General features: G+C 37.9%; 1 protein-coding gene across 1 annotated transcript in view; it reads right to left on the bottom strand.

Moving 5' to 3' along the window:
* TMEM209 (transmembrane protein 209) overlaps nucleotides 1–14,670 on the bottom strand; it is a 32,062-nt gene that overhangs the window by 13,164 nt on the left and 4,228 nt on the right. Inside the window, exons 6-9 of the mRNA XM_008705877.2 lie at nucleotides 10,129–10,330; nucleotides 5,052–5,227; nucleotides 3,943–4,014; nucleotides 982–1,078 (exon numbers count right to left, since the gene is read on the bottom strand). Coding sequence (XP_008704099.1) covers nucleotides 982–1,078; nucleotides 3,943–4,014; nucleotides 5,052–5,227; nucleotides 10,129–10,330 — 547 coding nt within the window. The remainder of the gene's footprint in view (nucleotides 1–981; nucleotides 1,079–3,942; nucleotides 4,015–5,051; nucleotides 5,228–10,128; nucleotides 10,331–14,670) is intronic.

Here is a 14,670-nt window from a genome sequence, read left to right as displayed (position 1 = left end):
AGAACACCTCAATGATAAAAAAGACAAATGATTCAACTGAAAAATGGTAAAGGATCTGAAAAGATATTTCTCCTAAGAAGATATATGAAAGGCCAATAAGCACATGAAAAGACGCTCAATATCAGTAGCCATGAGGAAAATGCGAATCAAAACCACAATGAGAAAACTGTTTCACACCCATTAGGACAACTATAATAAAAAGGACAGATAAGTATTGGTGAAAATGTGAGAAACTGAAACCCTCATACACTATTGGTGGGAATGTAAAATGGTGCAGTTGCTTCAGAAAGAGTCTGGCTCTTCCTCAAAAGGTGAAACATGGAGTTACCATATGGCTCAGCCACTCTACTCCTAGAGAAATTAAAACGTATGTCCACACAAACACCTGTATACAACTGTTCACAGCAGCATTATCCATAATAGCCAAAAAGTGAAAACCACCCAAATGTCAATCAACTGATAAATGGGTAAACAAAATGCAATAGATCAATATAATAGGATATTATTTGGCAATAAAAAGAAACAAAGTACTGATAAATGTTACAACATGGATGAACCTTGAAAATATGTTAAGTGAAAGAAGCCAGTCACAAATGACAACAGATTGTATGATTCCATTTATGTGACTATCCAGAACGGGTCTGTCTAAACAGGTAGTTGTCTTGGGCTGGGGAATGGGTGATGGGGGAAACGGGGTGTGTGGGGTTTCTTTTCTGGGTGATGAGATACTCTAAAATTGACTGTGGTTGCACAACCCAAACCTCTGAACTGCAGACTTTAAATGGGGGAACTGTAGGTAAGTAAATTCTATTTCAATAAAACTCGTATTAGAAAATATATATAAGTATATAAGAAACATTTAGTTTTGTCTTCACCTCAAGATAACAAAGGAAGTTGTTAAATAGCCCAGTACAGAAAGTAAATTTCTATTTCGCAGATTCACTGACTGTAAATCAAATGTTGGGCTCTATTTTCACATACCTCCTATCTGAAGCTCAGGACAGCCCATTCGTCTCATCTGTGTGCTGACAGACTCGATTTCTTGTACCAGTGGCACTAATATTGTCTCATTGATCCACTAGGAAGAAACGAAGCAAAGATTTTACATGCATAATTCTAAAGCATTTCTCAAATAATTCTTTACTTTTCTTTTTTTTTTTTAAAGATTTTATTTATTTATTTGAGAGAGAGACAGCCAGCGAGAGAGGGAACACAAGCACGGGGAGTGGGAGAGGAAGAAGCAGGCTCCCAGCGGAGGAGCCCGATGTGGGACTCGATCCCAGGACTCGGGGATCACGCCCCGAGCCGAAGGCAGACACTTAATAACTGAGCCACCCAGGCGCCCCTCAAATAATTATTTTCATGAAACGCTAAGAATATTTTTACTGTCCTCTACGTGAATATCAACAGAGCACAGAGGAGGAGAACGAACTAGCGGCTGCTGCAGTCCCGAGTTACGTAAGCAAGCTAGCAGAGGGTAAGTTAGCGATGTCATATTCTTAAAGCACGTACGCCTGCCTATTGCTGAAGAAAATATAAAAATTTCAGTTATATCTTAAGTTTTTCTTTTTTAAGATTTATTTATTCATTTGACAATGAGATAGCACAAGCGGGAGGGGCAGAAGGAGAGAGAGAGAATCCCAAGCCGACTCCGTGCTGAGCATGGAGCCTGATGTGGAGCGTGATCTCATCACCCTGAGCTCATGACCTGGGCTGGAACCAAGAGTCGGACGCTCAACAGACGGCACCACCCAGGCACCCCGTGTTACGTTTTTCTTAAATTTTAATGATTATTATACTTAGCTAAAAGGGTAATTTCCGACTTACATTTCTACAGTAATTATCACACATTTTTTTATGTCGTGTTTATATTTTGTAATTAATAAGACAGCTTTTCAAACTAACGTAACTGATTAACTCAGAAGGCTTACCCAATTCCCTAGCTATGTGGAAACAGGTCTATTATACATATCAGATCTACTGGTTTACGAAGATTACAATGTTACTTTAGAACTAGAAACCTCAAATGCCATTTTGGATGGCTAATATCAAACTAATTCTGAGATGTGAAAAGATTGTCCAAGGAAACATCCCATTTGAATTGCCTGCGTGTTACGTGTTTTGTGTATGTGTTCATGGCAACTTCAACTACTACTTTCGTTTAACCACAAAAATGGAAGGATGAAAAAGTTTCAGATGAAATAGAAGTCTGCAGTTTTTTTTTTTTTAAAGATTTTATTTATTTATTTGGCAGAAAGAGAGACAGCCAGCGAGAGAGGGAGCACAAGCAGGGGGAGTAGGAGAGGAAGAAGCAGGCTCATAGCGGAGGAGCCTGATGTGGGGCTCGATCCCAGAACGCCGGGATCACGCCCTGAGCCGAAGGCAGACGCTTAACGACTGAGCCACCCAGGCGCCCCAGAAGTCTACAGTTCCTTATACAAATTTGTGAATTAAGAAATCTTTTATAAAAACACATGGTTTTCTGGTAACCCATTTAGCAAGCACACTGAATATACTGGCAAGATCTGAACTGAATTCCCACGAGGCTATTTACAGACTTTATCCCACTTAGTGTGACTATTCATAGGCTTTGCTGCAAATATTAATGTGGTTGATTACTGACTGAGTGCTCAACAGACTCTGCTAGTGGTATTACAAAATATATGGTATATGCATACTGCTTTTTAAAAAAAAATCCTAAAAACTTGAAATTTCAAGCCTGTAAGTAGAAATAAGAGAGTATAGTTCTAGGATATCATTTTACTTATTCATTCTTCCAACATGTAGTCAATGCATTCCACTTGCCAGCCACTCTTGGGCTGCAACAAAATTACCTAAGGGGTTCAGGACTATATTCCCTATGCTGTACCTTTCATCCCCATGAGGGAATTTTTATGTTTAAAAAGCGATCCAGGCTTCTGGTTCAAGAAAATAGGCTGCTATTTTCATCATTCCCTCTCAATACCCTATTAAAATTATAGTAAAAGAATAAAAGAGGAGCGTGAGTGATTTCAACAGATTTCTAGAAGATATAGAGCGATCCATGAGTGCTGAAGGATGGGAGCGGAGGCAGTGGCAGCCTCTGCAGAATCTACGCGGAGCCCTGAGTGGAGGAGGGCCCGTGTGCCCCTCAGAACTTGGGACCTCCACATCCTTCCCAGAGTGGGAAAGAGGCAGGGCTGAAACAAGGAAACTCACTCACTCTGCATGAGTCAGCCTTCCCAACCTCCAGGCCAAAGATGAGAGGGTTCTTCTCCAAAACAATCGAAGAAATTGAAATATTCTGAAGTAGCTTCTAGTATTTACTACATTCTCTCTCTAACTTAAAGTTCTTATCTAAGGGTGAGGACCTCATTTGTTTCCCTCGCATTTCCGGACATATAATAGGTTCTGGCAGAAAAGCTCTTGGAGGAAAAAAATGAAAAAAAAAATTGAAATATAATAAAACAAAACAAAACAAAACAGGGGCGCCTGAGTGGCTCAGTTGGTTAAGCATCTGCCTTTGGCTCAGGTCATGATCCCAGGGTCCCGGGACTGAGCCCCACATCAGGCTCCTTGCTCAGTGGGGAGCCTGCTTCTCTTTCTCCCCCTTGCTCGTGCTCTCTCTCTCAAATAAATAAAATCTTTAAAAAAAAATGAAAAAAAATAAAATTGAGCTGCTGGGAAAGGGAAGAAGATCTTAATAACTAAATATATTATCCCTTAATCCACTCAAAATAAACTGATTGACTAAAATGGAAAGAAAAAAATCTGATGAAAACAGACACCATAAGGTAAATGTCGTGTTTATTCTTATATATGTGCCATCCATATTGTACTTTTAATAATAATTAAATTGCTAATTATTCTAATTAGCAATTAACACCTCAAATTATATTCTAATAACATTCTTTGCATGTTAAGAGGCACTAGTATTGTCCAAAGAGTAATGTCAGCACTTACATTTCTGAACTTTGCTGTCCATGAATCCATATGATCAAGAAGTTGTCTATTCATAGTCACTCTTGCCCAAACCTATTAAAAATATGTTTAAAATGAATAATGAGTGAGGTAAAATCCTGCCAGAAATTAGTCATTTTCCTCCACTCTCAAAAATACGTGGAAAAAGATACCCGACAAAGAACTTCACAAACATGGACATTGATCTAATTAATACGTGATAATTTTCTTACTTCCCACTTGGTTGCTATTCATGCACAGACCCATCTTTAAAATTCCTTATGTTGGTATGTTTAAAGAACATTCTTGCTTTTATGAATAAAATAAAAATTTCATATTTGATATTAAACTGATGGTTACAGACTGTTGAATGTTCTAATCCAAGTGTATTTTATTATTTTTTCAAAAATTTATTTATTTGAGAGCGAGAGACAGCAGGGGGAGGGGAAAAGAGAGAGGGAGAGACAGAGAGAAGCAGACTTCCCACTGAGTGTGGAGCCCGATGAGGGGCTTGATCTCAGGACCCCGAGATTATGACGTGAGCTGAAATCAGGGGTCGAACATTTAACTGACTGAGCCACCTAGGCACCCCAAATCCAAGTGTATTTTAAAAGCAACAGTTTTATATATTAAGTACAAACAGATACTTGAGATACCTTTTTATAAATGAATGCAGAAAAATGTTTTAGGCAGGATGGTAACATCAACTATGTGTTATAAAGAATAAAACATACAATATAATTCAGCTTTTGGTGCACAAAGTTAGATAGGAGCTTTTCCACTACTTAATGTGTGCCAGATTTATGTTTCTAGCCAGTAAAAGTGAAGATTACAGGGGTACCTGGGTGGCTCAGTGGGTTAAGCGTCTGCCTTTGGCTCAGGTCATGATCCTGGGGTCCTGGGATCGAGCCCCACGTCGGGCTCCCTGTTCAGTGGGGAGTCTGCCTCTCTCCCTCTGTCCTTCCTCCTTGCTTGTGCTCTCTTTCTCTCTCAAATGATAAAATCTTTTTTAAAAAGTGAAGATTACAGAAAAAAAAAAAGTTCCAGAAGTAGAAGAGACTTTCTAACAATCTACAATCGAAAATATGAAGTCACTTTTATTTTCCACTTACCTCCTCTGCGGCTTGTTTAGAACTGAGATCCGCTTCATCTTTGTTAGCACAGGGGGCCTGAGACCTACAGGCAAGTTGATACTGAAACTTCTTTAAAGTTTGTGCATAATCTCCCATAGAACGATTGTAGTTCCAGAAAGTAGGACTGGTGGAAGGTGAGGTAGAGTCTGGACTCCCTACAATGATGAATTTAAAGAGCATCGGTGTGCGCTGTGATAACTTTGACCTCCAGAGTTAGCTCACGAACACTGGGTATCTAGACACCCAGGCAAGGGCAAACGAGAAAGACAAAGCCCCGAGGGACTCTTCTCCTCCCTCGTCCCTGACATTTTTTCTTTACAGAACAGATTTGAGCTTGTGCTAAAAATTAAAAAGAATATTTTCTGAGCAACATCATGTGAAGAGCTCTAAGTGGTTGAAAGTGTCTGTTTATTTTTGTTGTAAAATTCAGCTTGTTTCGTTCCCTAAGACTTCCAAATGATTCAGCAAGAAACAAAAGACACATTTCTTCAGGAAAGAAACAGGCTAACGAAGTTTCTTGCTTGAATTTTTAGTAGCTCTTTCTGAATGGGACAACTACAGTCTACTATTAATAAGCTACTCTTCGGGTCAGCAGCTACACTCGCTTTTCCCTGCACTACACTGCGTTCTTTATAGTCCATAGTAACTCCTGTGTGTACTAAGAGAGACTGCCGGTCACACTTCTAAACGCATACATTTACTCTCGGGAAATATTAATAGTTACATATGGGAACCTCATCCTCTAGAGGCTTTTACCAGAGTACTTATCACACTTTAAGGTTATGGTTTATCTTTTTACCCAAACAGAATTTGAGCTCCTTGAGGGCAGGAAGTATTATTTTTCCCTAGCATCCCTGTGAGCGGTGCTGTGGCTGCTCTGGAGAATTCTGCAGGCTTTGGGAAACTATCAGCTTGGATTTCACTGCCCGAACGGGAACTGTAATGAGGATGCAGGCCCAGGAGAGGTAGAGCTGGATTGAGACCCTTCTCTTACCTCTATCCCCTGTACCCGGCAGAGGGCCAGGAACCTCAAGGGCCACATTTTTGGTCGATAAGAGAAAAATCTGTCCACTGGCACCAGGAGATAACAAGGAAATTTGTCTGTCTTTGGTTGTACAGGGATTTAAAAATTATCCATTTTCGTATGGGTCTAGAATACCCATTTATACTACCTGTGAAGTCCAAGAACCTCCTAGTCCAGAAATTACCTAAGTTAGTTCAAGGTCAGTGATACTCCTTCGGCACTTGGCAGAGGCAAACAGAAAATTGCTCGGAGGAGACAAGGCTTCTGTCCAGGTTGCCCAGGATAGAAAAGCACAGAAAAATAAGACCCTACTGCAGATGAGCTCACCAAAAACAAATAAAAAAACTATAAATCACAAGAGGAAAACAGGGTTCCAAGCAAAGGAATCAAGACAAAAATGTTAGTATTTAATCTCCAAGAACTTCAGATAACTGAACGACTGGACAGAGACTTTAAAAGTTACGTTTAAAATGACTGAGATAAGAATTGAAAACATAAGAACAAAACAAGATATTCTAAAACAAATCATGCATGTTTTAAAGAGAACCAAGCAAAACCTTGAAAACTGGGGGAAAAAACACACACCCACAGCAAATTAAAAAACTCAATGAGTTAAACAGCAAGTTAGAGCTTAAGGGAGAAGCAAGCATCAGGGCAAACTGGCTAAAACAAACGGTGGGGTGAGGGGTAAAACATAAGAATGCCAAACTACTAAATGCGGAAGAAATGGAAGTACTAGAAAGTCTCCACGTTGCAACCACCACTGCATTAACTCATTTGGGAAGAGGACCATCACTGGATGCTAAAACCACTTGGTGAAAGGCTACTGGGGAAACAGGATGCACAAGTCTCAAAGTATTACACTACACATTTTTTATTAAATACAAAAGGGAAAGCCAAGGTTGCCATCATCTCGCCCAAGTGATCCAATTTAATGTTACCAATAAAGGGACAAAATGGTATCACGTGTTTCCTGATATGATATATTGAAAGGAGCACACCACCACCAACTTGGCAAGCTGTATCCATGCCAAAAAATTATATTTAAACTGATTCTCATCTAATCTAATAACAAAAAATGACCACACAAATCCAAATTTGCAAAACAACTAGGCTGATCTCTTCAAACGTAAATGTCATAAAAAATAAAATAAACAAAAAAGGACAAATGTTCTACATTAAAGAAGACAAAAGAAGCGTGACAAAGAAATACATGATCCTTGAACCAGATCCTCCATCAGTAAAAAGAAGAGAAAAAATGCTGCAAAGGCCATTATTGGGTCAACCGAGAAGAAATGTGAATATGAATAATGCTCGTATCTTAAGTACGATAACTATGTTGTAGTTAGAAAGGAAAATGTTCATGTTCTTAAGGGATGCGTGCGAACTAATGAAGGATGAAGTAGCCAGGCAGCAAAAAAATGCATGACTAAAAGTAAATGTGACCTGGTTTCTTACTGTTGGAGAAAGGAGTTATAAACATGAAAAGGGAGGACGCTGGAATAAACCCTGTGTAGTTGGACTGGAATTGGAGGTATCAGTATGAACTCATGGTTTTTAATATATATAGATGGACAGATACAGAAATACATATAGGCGCCTGTGTGTACATATATTTCCAGTTGTCTGTTGAAAGGACCTAGAGTAACGACGTCCCATCAACAGTGACATATCCAGTGCCCAGACATTAATTTCTTAATATCATTCTCCACTAAGAGTCATCATGGCCCCTGGAGAAACAGACTGACTCCGGAGCTAGTGAAACAGGGAAAGTACAAGAGGAGCCTGAAATATCTTCAGGTGCTAGAAAGTAAAATAAAACAACAAACAAACAAAACAGAAGGCAGAGGATCCCACTAGCCCAATCTGAGACCATGTACCCGTCAGAATAAAGGACATCACTGGGGAGAAAAAGCTCTATCTCACAACAGAACGCCAACAAATAAATGTAAAAGCTGGCTGCACGACACGTCAATGTCCTCACCACCACTGACTTATACACTTAAGAATGGTTAAAATGGTAAATATTATGCATATTTTATCACAAAAGATGTTTAAAAAATGTAAAAGGGAGTAATAAAGAAGGAATGATGGAATTAGAAAGTCACTATGAGAACCAACATGGTAACAATCAGTTTTGAAAAGAAACTTGGGGCGCCTGGGTGGCACAGCGGTTAAGCGTCAGCCTTCGGCTCAGGGCGTGATCCCGGCGTTATGGGATCGAGTCCCACATCAAGCTCCTCCGCTATGAGCCTGCTTCTTACTCTCCCACTCCCCCTGCTTGTGTTCCCTCTCTCGCTGGCTGTCTCTATCTCTGTCGAATAAATAAATAAAATCTTAAAAAAAAAAAAAAAGAAAAGAAACTTGAAAGGATGTTAAAGCTACTAAGTCAAATATGATGAGGAAGAGGATATTTATACCGCCTCAAAGTAGCTCCTCACAAAATACTTATTATTTACAAATTAATGTATACAAAATACTAAATTACCTAAAACATACAGGTAATGGGTTAGAAGTATGGGGATGGACATAAATATACTAGGCAAACACGAACCAAAAGAAAATTAGTACAGTTGTGTTAATATCAGAGAAAATAGACTTGAAGGCAAAAAATCTAAGAGATAAAAATAAAAGGAATGACCATGATGATATTAAGAATCCTGAATTTATATGCACTTAGCATAATTTCCTACATATTTAGCAAATTTGATGGAATTATGAGGAGACATTTAATGGAAGACAATCAGTGGGAGCTTTTAACGGACTTTCTTCCTAACTAATAGATCAAGTGGATGAAGATTAATAAGATAAAGACTTAACACCTTCAAGAAGTTTGGTTCAATGAACAAATATGGAGCCCAATATTTAGAGACTATGCATTCTTTTCAATATACCAAGAACCATTTATAAAAAGTGAACACAAAGCAGGCCTAAATGCAAGTCTTAAGAAATACCAAAGAATTGACAGGGTACAATTCACAATCTCTAGCCACAGCACAATTCACTTAGGGGAAAAATAAAAGATAACCAAGCCTTCATTTCGTATGTTGGAAATGAAAAGCAACACCAATCACTAATAATACTTCTAAGCAATACTAATGACACTTTTAAATAACTCCAAAGGATCAAAGAAGAAATAAAAATGGAACCCAGAAAATATCTCAATAAGACAGATATGTAGAGGGAACAACCTCGGTTGTTCTTTGCATTATACTCTAATAATTTTCAGTAAACGTGAAATATTTCAAAATTTAACAAGAAGAAAAAGCATGCATCGACAAATAACAAGATAATATTGATTTGTTTCTTTGACATTTCTGGCACTTTCAGGCAAAATTAAATTAAAAATCAATGGGGAGATTTCAAGTGACACAAAGAGCCATGGCCCAATAACGGACTTCCTCATTGTGGCCATACTTTAGCACCTAATGTGCTTTCTGTGAAAGTTCCTGAGGGGAAAAAATCATTACTTGGCTCAATAACCCAATTTGGTTTCAAATAATTGACTTTGTTATAATCAAATCCACCCCAAATAGATTAAGATTTGCTAACATTGTTTCCCAAAGTAAACTAAAGACAAGTTCAAAATGTTAAGAAAAACAGCAGCACTTCTGTAGTAAACCCATTCTCTCTTCATCCCTCCCCGCCACACCAATCTTCCCAAGGACCCAAACGAGACAATGATCACTTCAATAACCTTTGCTATGCACTGCTTTAAAAACATATGACAGCCTCGACTTTTAAATAGAAAGTATAACTTACATTATATGAAAAAGCTTTCAATCTTAATGTAGATGAAAGGCTGAAGATTTCTCGTTCAGCTATATTTTACTTCTTAAATTTGGTGAGCTTAATTCTAACTATACAAAATATAAAACCAAAATATATTTCTCTCCTAAGCTATACAAGGTATGTTAGTAAAAAAGAAACATTTATGGACAGGTATCAAAATACTGAAAATGAGTTAAGGATAATTGTAAAGTAACACCAAAAACATGTACATTAGACTTAACAAAAAATATACATACATACCCAGCTTAACTCTGTGCTGTTTCTCTTCTTCACTTCTAAGAAAAGTATCCAAGGTTCGTAGGTCTGTCATGTAGTCTTCTTTGTCCGTAGGGGAATTATAGACAGTGGGTGAAGACCGGTAGCGTGATCTCAATCCACTGCTCTCCACTGGTCCAACAGTAGTAGGGTATGGAGAAGAAGGAGAGGGACTATAGCTTGCCAACTATACAAAATAAAAGAACTTCTTCTTTATTGAAATTTATTTGTTTGGGTTCTTGACTTTCAAAAAGTAATACAACACCAATTAGAATGGCCTGAATCCAGAACCATGACACCACCAAACGCTGGTGAGGATGTGGAGCAACAGGAACCCTCAATCACTGCTGGTGGGAACGCAGAATGCATGCACAGCCACTCTGGAGACAGTTTGGCAGTTTCTCACAAAACTCAACTACACTTAGCACAGGATCTAGCCATTGCGCTCCTTGGTATTTACCCAAAGGAGTTGAAAACTTATGTCTACCCAAAAACCTGCATACAGATGTTTACAGCAGCTTTATTTATAATCGTCAAAACCTGGAACCAACAAAGACATCCTTCGGTAGGTGAATGAACTGTGGTACAGCTGGACAATGGAGGAGTATTCAGCATTAAATTGACATGAGCTATGGGGCACCTTGGTGGTTTAGTTGGTTAAGCATTTAACTCTTGATTTCGGCTCAGATCATGATCTCAGGGTCATGAGATCAAATCCCACAAAGCCAACTCAGCTCCGGGCTGGGTGTGGAGCCTGCTTAAGATTCTCTCTGGCCCTCTCCCTCTCCCCTCCACCACTCACTCACTCTATCCCCCACTCACACATGAGCGTTCTCTCAAAAAAAAAAAGAAAAAAAAAAGAAAAAAAAGAAAAAGAAGTGACCTATCAAGCCATGAAAAGACATGGAAGAAATTAAATGCACATAACTAACTGAAAGAAGCCAATCTGAAAATGCTACACACTGTATGATTCCAATTATATGATATTCTGGAAAAGGCAAAACTATGAAGAAAGTAGAAAGATCAGTAGTTGCCAGGGACTGGGGAGGATGAAGAGGTAGGGCACAAAGGATTTTTAGGGCAATGAAATGACCCAGTTATGATACCGTACAATAATGGCGGATACATGTCATTATTTATTTGTCCAAAACCACAGAATGCACATCACCGAGAGTGAGCCCTAAAGTAAACTATGGCCTCTGGGTGATAATGATGTACCAATGTAGGTTCATTAACTGCAACAACTGTACCACTCTGGTGGGGGATTTTGATAGTTGGGGGGAGGCTATGCCTGTGTGGGGGCAAAAGGTATATAACATGTCTCTGTACCTTCCTCTCAGTGTTGTTACAAACCTAAAACTATTCTAAAAAATAAAGTCTATTTTTTAAAAAAGCAATATATGCATGTTTTAAAAAAATGGAAAGTTTGAAGAAAATAAGTCATACTTTTAACTCTACAACCTAGAGAGAATATAATCCCCTTTCATATTTTATGTTCAAATCTTTAAATGTACACAGCTATATCTATATATTTTTGCTTTTACATAATTGAGATAATACTGTTTAGCTTTATAACCTCATTGTTTTTTTATTTTCATTTTTTTAAAGTTAAATTTATTTATTTTAGAGATGGGGACAGAGAGAGAGTGCGTGCGCGTGTGTGTGTTGGGGGGGGCAGAGGAAAAGAGACAGGGAGAGAATTCAGACTCCCTGCTGAGCCAGAGGAGGGCTCGATCCCACAACCTTGAGATCACAACCCAAACAGAAACCGAATGAGCCACCCATGTGTCCCCTCGTCTTTTTTTTTTATTAAGTTAACCAAGGTTTTCCTGTAAAACCCTTTTTAAGTATTTCTTACTGGCTGTATAATATTTCATTGTACAAATATACCATAATTTATTTTTACATTCTCTTATTCTAGACATTTGAACTGTCTACAATTTTTGGCCACTGTAAATAATGTTATGATTAACATCTTTGTACATAAATCTTTTCTTAATTTCTGAGGACGCCCTTCAGGGGATTCCTAGAACTGAAATTATTGGATCAAAGCATATGAATATTTAAATACATATTCCCACTTTATTAAATGAAAATGTTAAACTAAGTACAATTCATAAGAAAGCTGACAGGAGGACCTATTTTGGTATATACCCATCAGCATTACTACTTTAAAATGTTTATTTGATACAGAAGAATTTTTAAAAATTTACATTTAACTTGTTTCCTTACACTTAATGAAGTTAAACACTTTAAAAATACAATTACTGGTCACTGTATTACCTATTTTATCAACTATTTACTCCATACATTGATAATTATTTTTACTGGGGTCTCATGATAAATTTATATTAGCTTGTGGGGCGCCTGGGTGGCATAGCGGTTAAGCGTCTGCCTTCGGCTAAGGGCGTGATCCCGGCGTTCTGGGATCGAGCCCCACATCAGGCTCCTCCACTATGAGCCTGCTTCTTCCTCTCCCACTCCCCCTGCTTGTGTTCCCTCTCTCGCTGGCTGTCTCTATCTCTCTCAAATAAATAAATAAATAAAATCTTTAAAAAAAAAATTTATATTAGCTTGTGATAAATCAAGGATTAAAAAATCTTTTATTAGTTTAATGCTGTTTGAAAATAAAAATGTTAATCCTCTTCCACAATGGCGTGGAGCCTACTTACAAAAAATCCTTACACATGCTATGATGATATTTGGGCTGTTGTTTCATTAATTGGTTTATTCTTAAGGGGCATATTTTATGCATAATATATATTACCTTATTTTATCCTCTCAATAATAGGTAAATATTACTACTGTACTAATTTTAGATATGAGAGGCTAGGTAACTCACTCAAGATCCTACCAGGATTTCAATCCAGTTTTCTGACTATAGAATTTATGCTTTTAACGTGTTTTACTGGATCAGAATTAGCTGTCCATGCACTAGTAGAATGTAGGTAACTATTGAAGATGGGTAACAGGTATGTTTGAAAACTTCCATAATCAAAAGTTTAAAAGTAACTTGTTTCTTGAAAATTTAAAAGAACTCAAACAGCAAAATTTCAGGGCTCTAATATATTCTGCAGATATATTTGATTAAAATTTAAAATTTTTCTTCTCTATTTATTTAGGTTTTCTATTTCTTAGTCAATCTTGGCATTTTTCCCCTAGAAAAATAATTATTCCATTTCATTAACTTTTCCAAGGTATTAGTTTGGTCCAACAAATACTTATATAGCATCTATATTCCATACACTGTGCTAAGAAAACAAAGATGAATAAAAACACACAATCTTGGGGCGCCTGGCTGGCTCAGTCATTAATCGTCTGCCTTCGGCTAAGGGCGTGATCCCCGCGTTCTGGGATCGAGCCCCGCATCAGGCTCCTCCCCTGGGAGCCTGCTTCTTCCTCTCCCACTCCCCCTGTGTTCCCTCTCGTTGTCTCTGTCAAATAAATAAATAAAAAACAAAACAAAAACACACAATCTTATACTTGAGGTTATAATCTAGTAGAAAAAGATACTTAAACAATGTTACCAGCTTTATGTGAAGAGCTATTTGGTACAGATTAGTAATAGTTTCTAAGAAATAAAAATAACTTACTTATTCAAGAGTAAACTATAGTATTTTCACTAGATGAGTATTAAGTGACCATTAAACAAATTATATTTGGGTGGTAAGACTAGGAGTGATTTTTCTTTTCTCATGAAAATGAAAGCTATTTTTACACATCATATTTACCTATAGATTACGAATTATCACTACATATACATTTCCTCATAATACTTAACTTGAACAAAATGTCCTAAATTCTGTTACTTGCCAAAATTATTATCAGGTAACCAGTAGTATGAAATTTCATTATAAAGAAATATTATGTAAAGAGTAAAGGAAGTGTGTTGATTTCATTTCCAGACATTCCTCATTTAACTAGCAGCTATAGAGATGTTAGTCTAACTAGTGAGAGCATCTGAAAATGTGATCATCCCCCCCCTTCTAAATGATGTTTTTTCTCAAGATTTTGTTTATTTATTAGACAGAGAGAGACAGAATAAGCAGGGGGAGCAGCAGAGGGAGAGGGAGAAGCAGACTCCCATGAAGCAGGGAGCCCTATGTGGGGCTTGACCCCCAGGACCCTGGGATCATGACCCAAGCCAAAGGCAAACGCTTAACTGACTGAACCACCCAGGCGCCCCTGATTTTTTTTAAGTAATCTTGACACACAACATGGGGCTCGCACACACAACTGTGATATCAAGAGCTGTACATGCTACTGACTGGGCCAGCCAGGCGCCTCTGACCATCTCTTTAACGCTCCTTTTATGTTCTTATGCTTCAGGCAGGAGCCATAATTTCAAATTTGTCAATTTTGCTTCTATCAAGTCCAAAAATGAGAACTACATCCCACTTTACTGTGGGAGTTGGAATGAAGGTTTCTAATCATCCTTTTCGAAAGGGGTGTCCATCCTCAAGAGTCCAGCTACCAACGCTTTTTAGCTTAGGAGGTAATCCAACATGATGAAAGCATTAAAATTTT

The sequence above is a fragment of the Ursus maritimus genome, unplaced genomic scaffold, assembly GCF_017311325.1.
Source record: "Ursus maritimus isolate PB19 unplaced genomic scaffold, ASM1731132v1 scaffold_3, whole genome shotgun sequence".
In the NCBI taxonomy this organism is placed as follows: Eukaryota; Metazoa; Chordata; class Mammalia; order Carnivora; family Ursidae; genus Ursus; species Ursus maritimus.
This window is presented reverse-complemented; position numbering and strand designations above follow the sequence as displayed.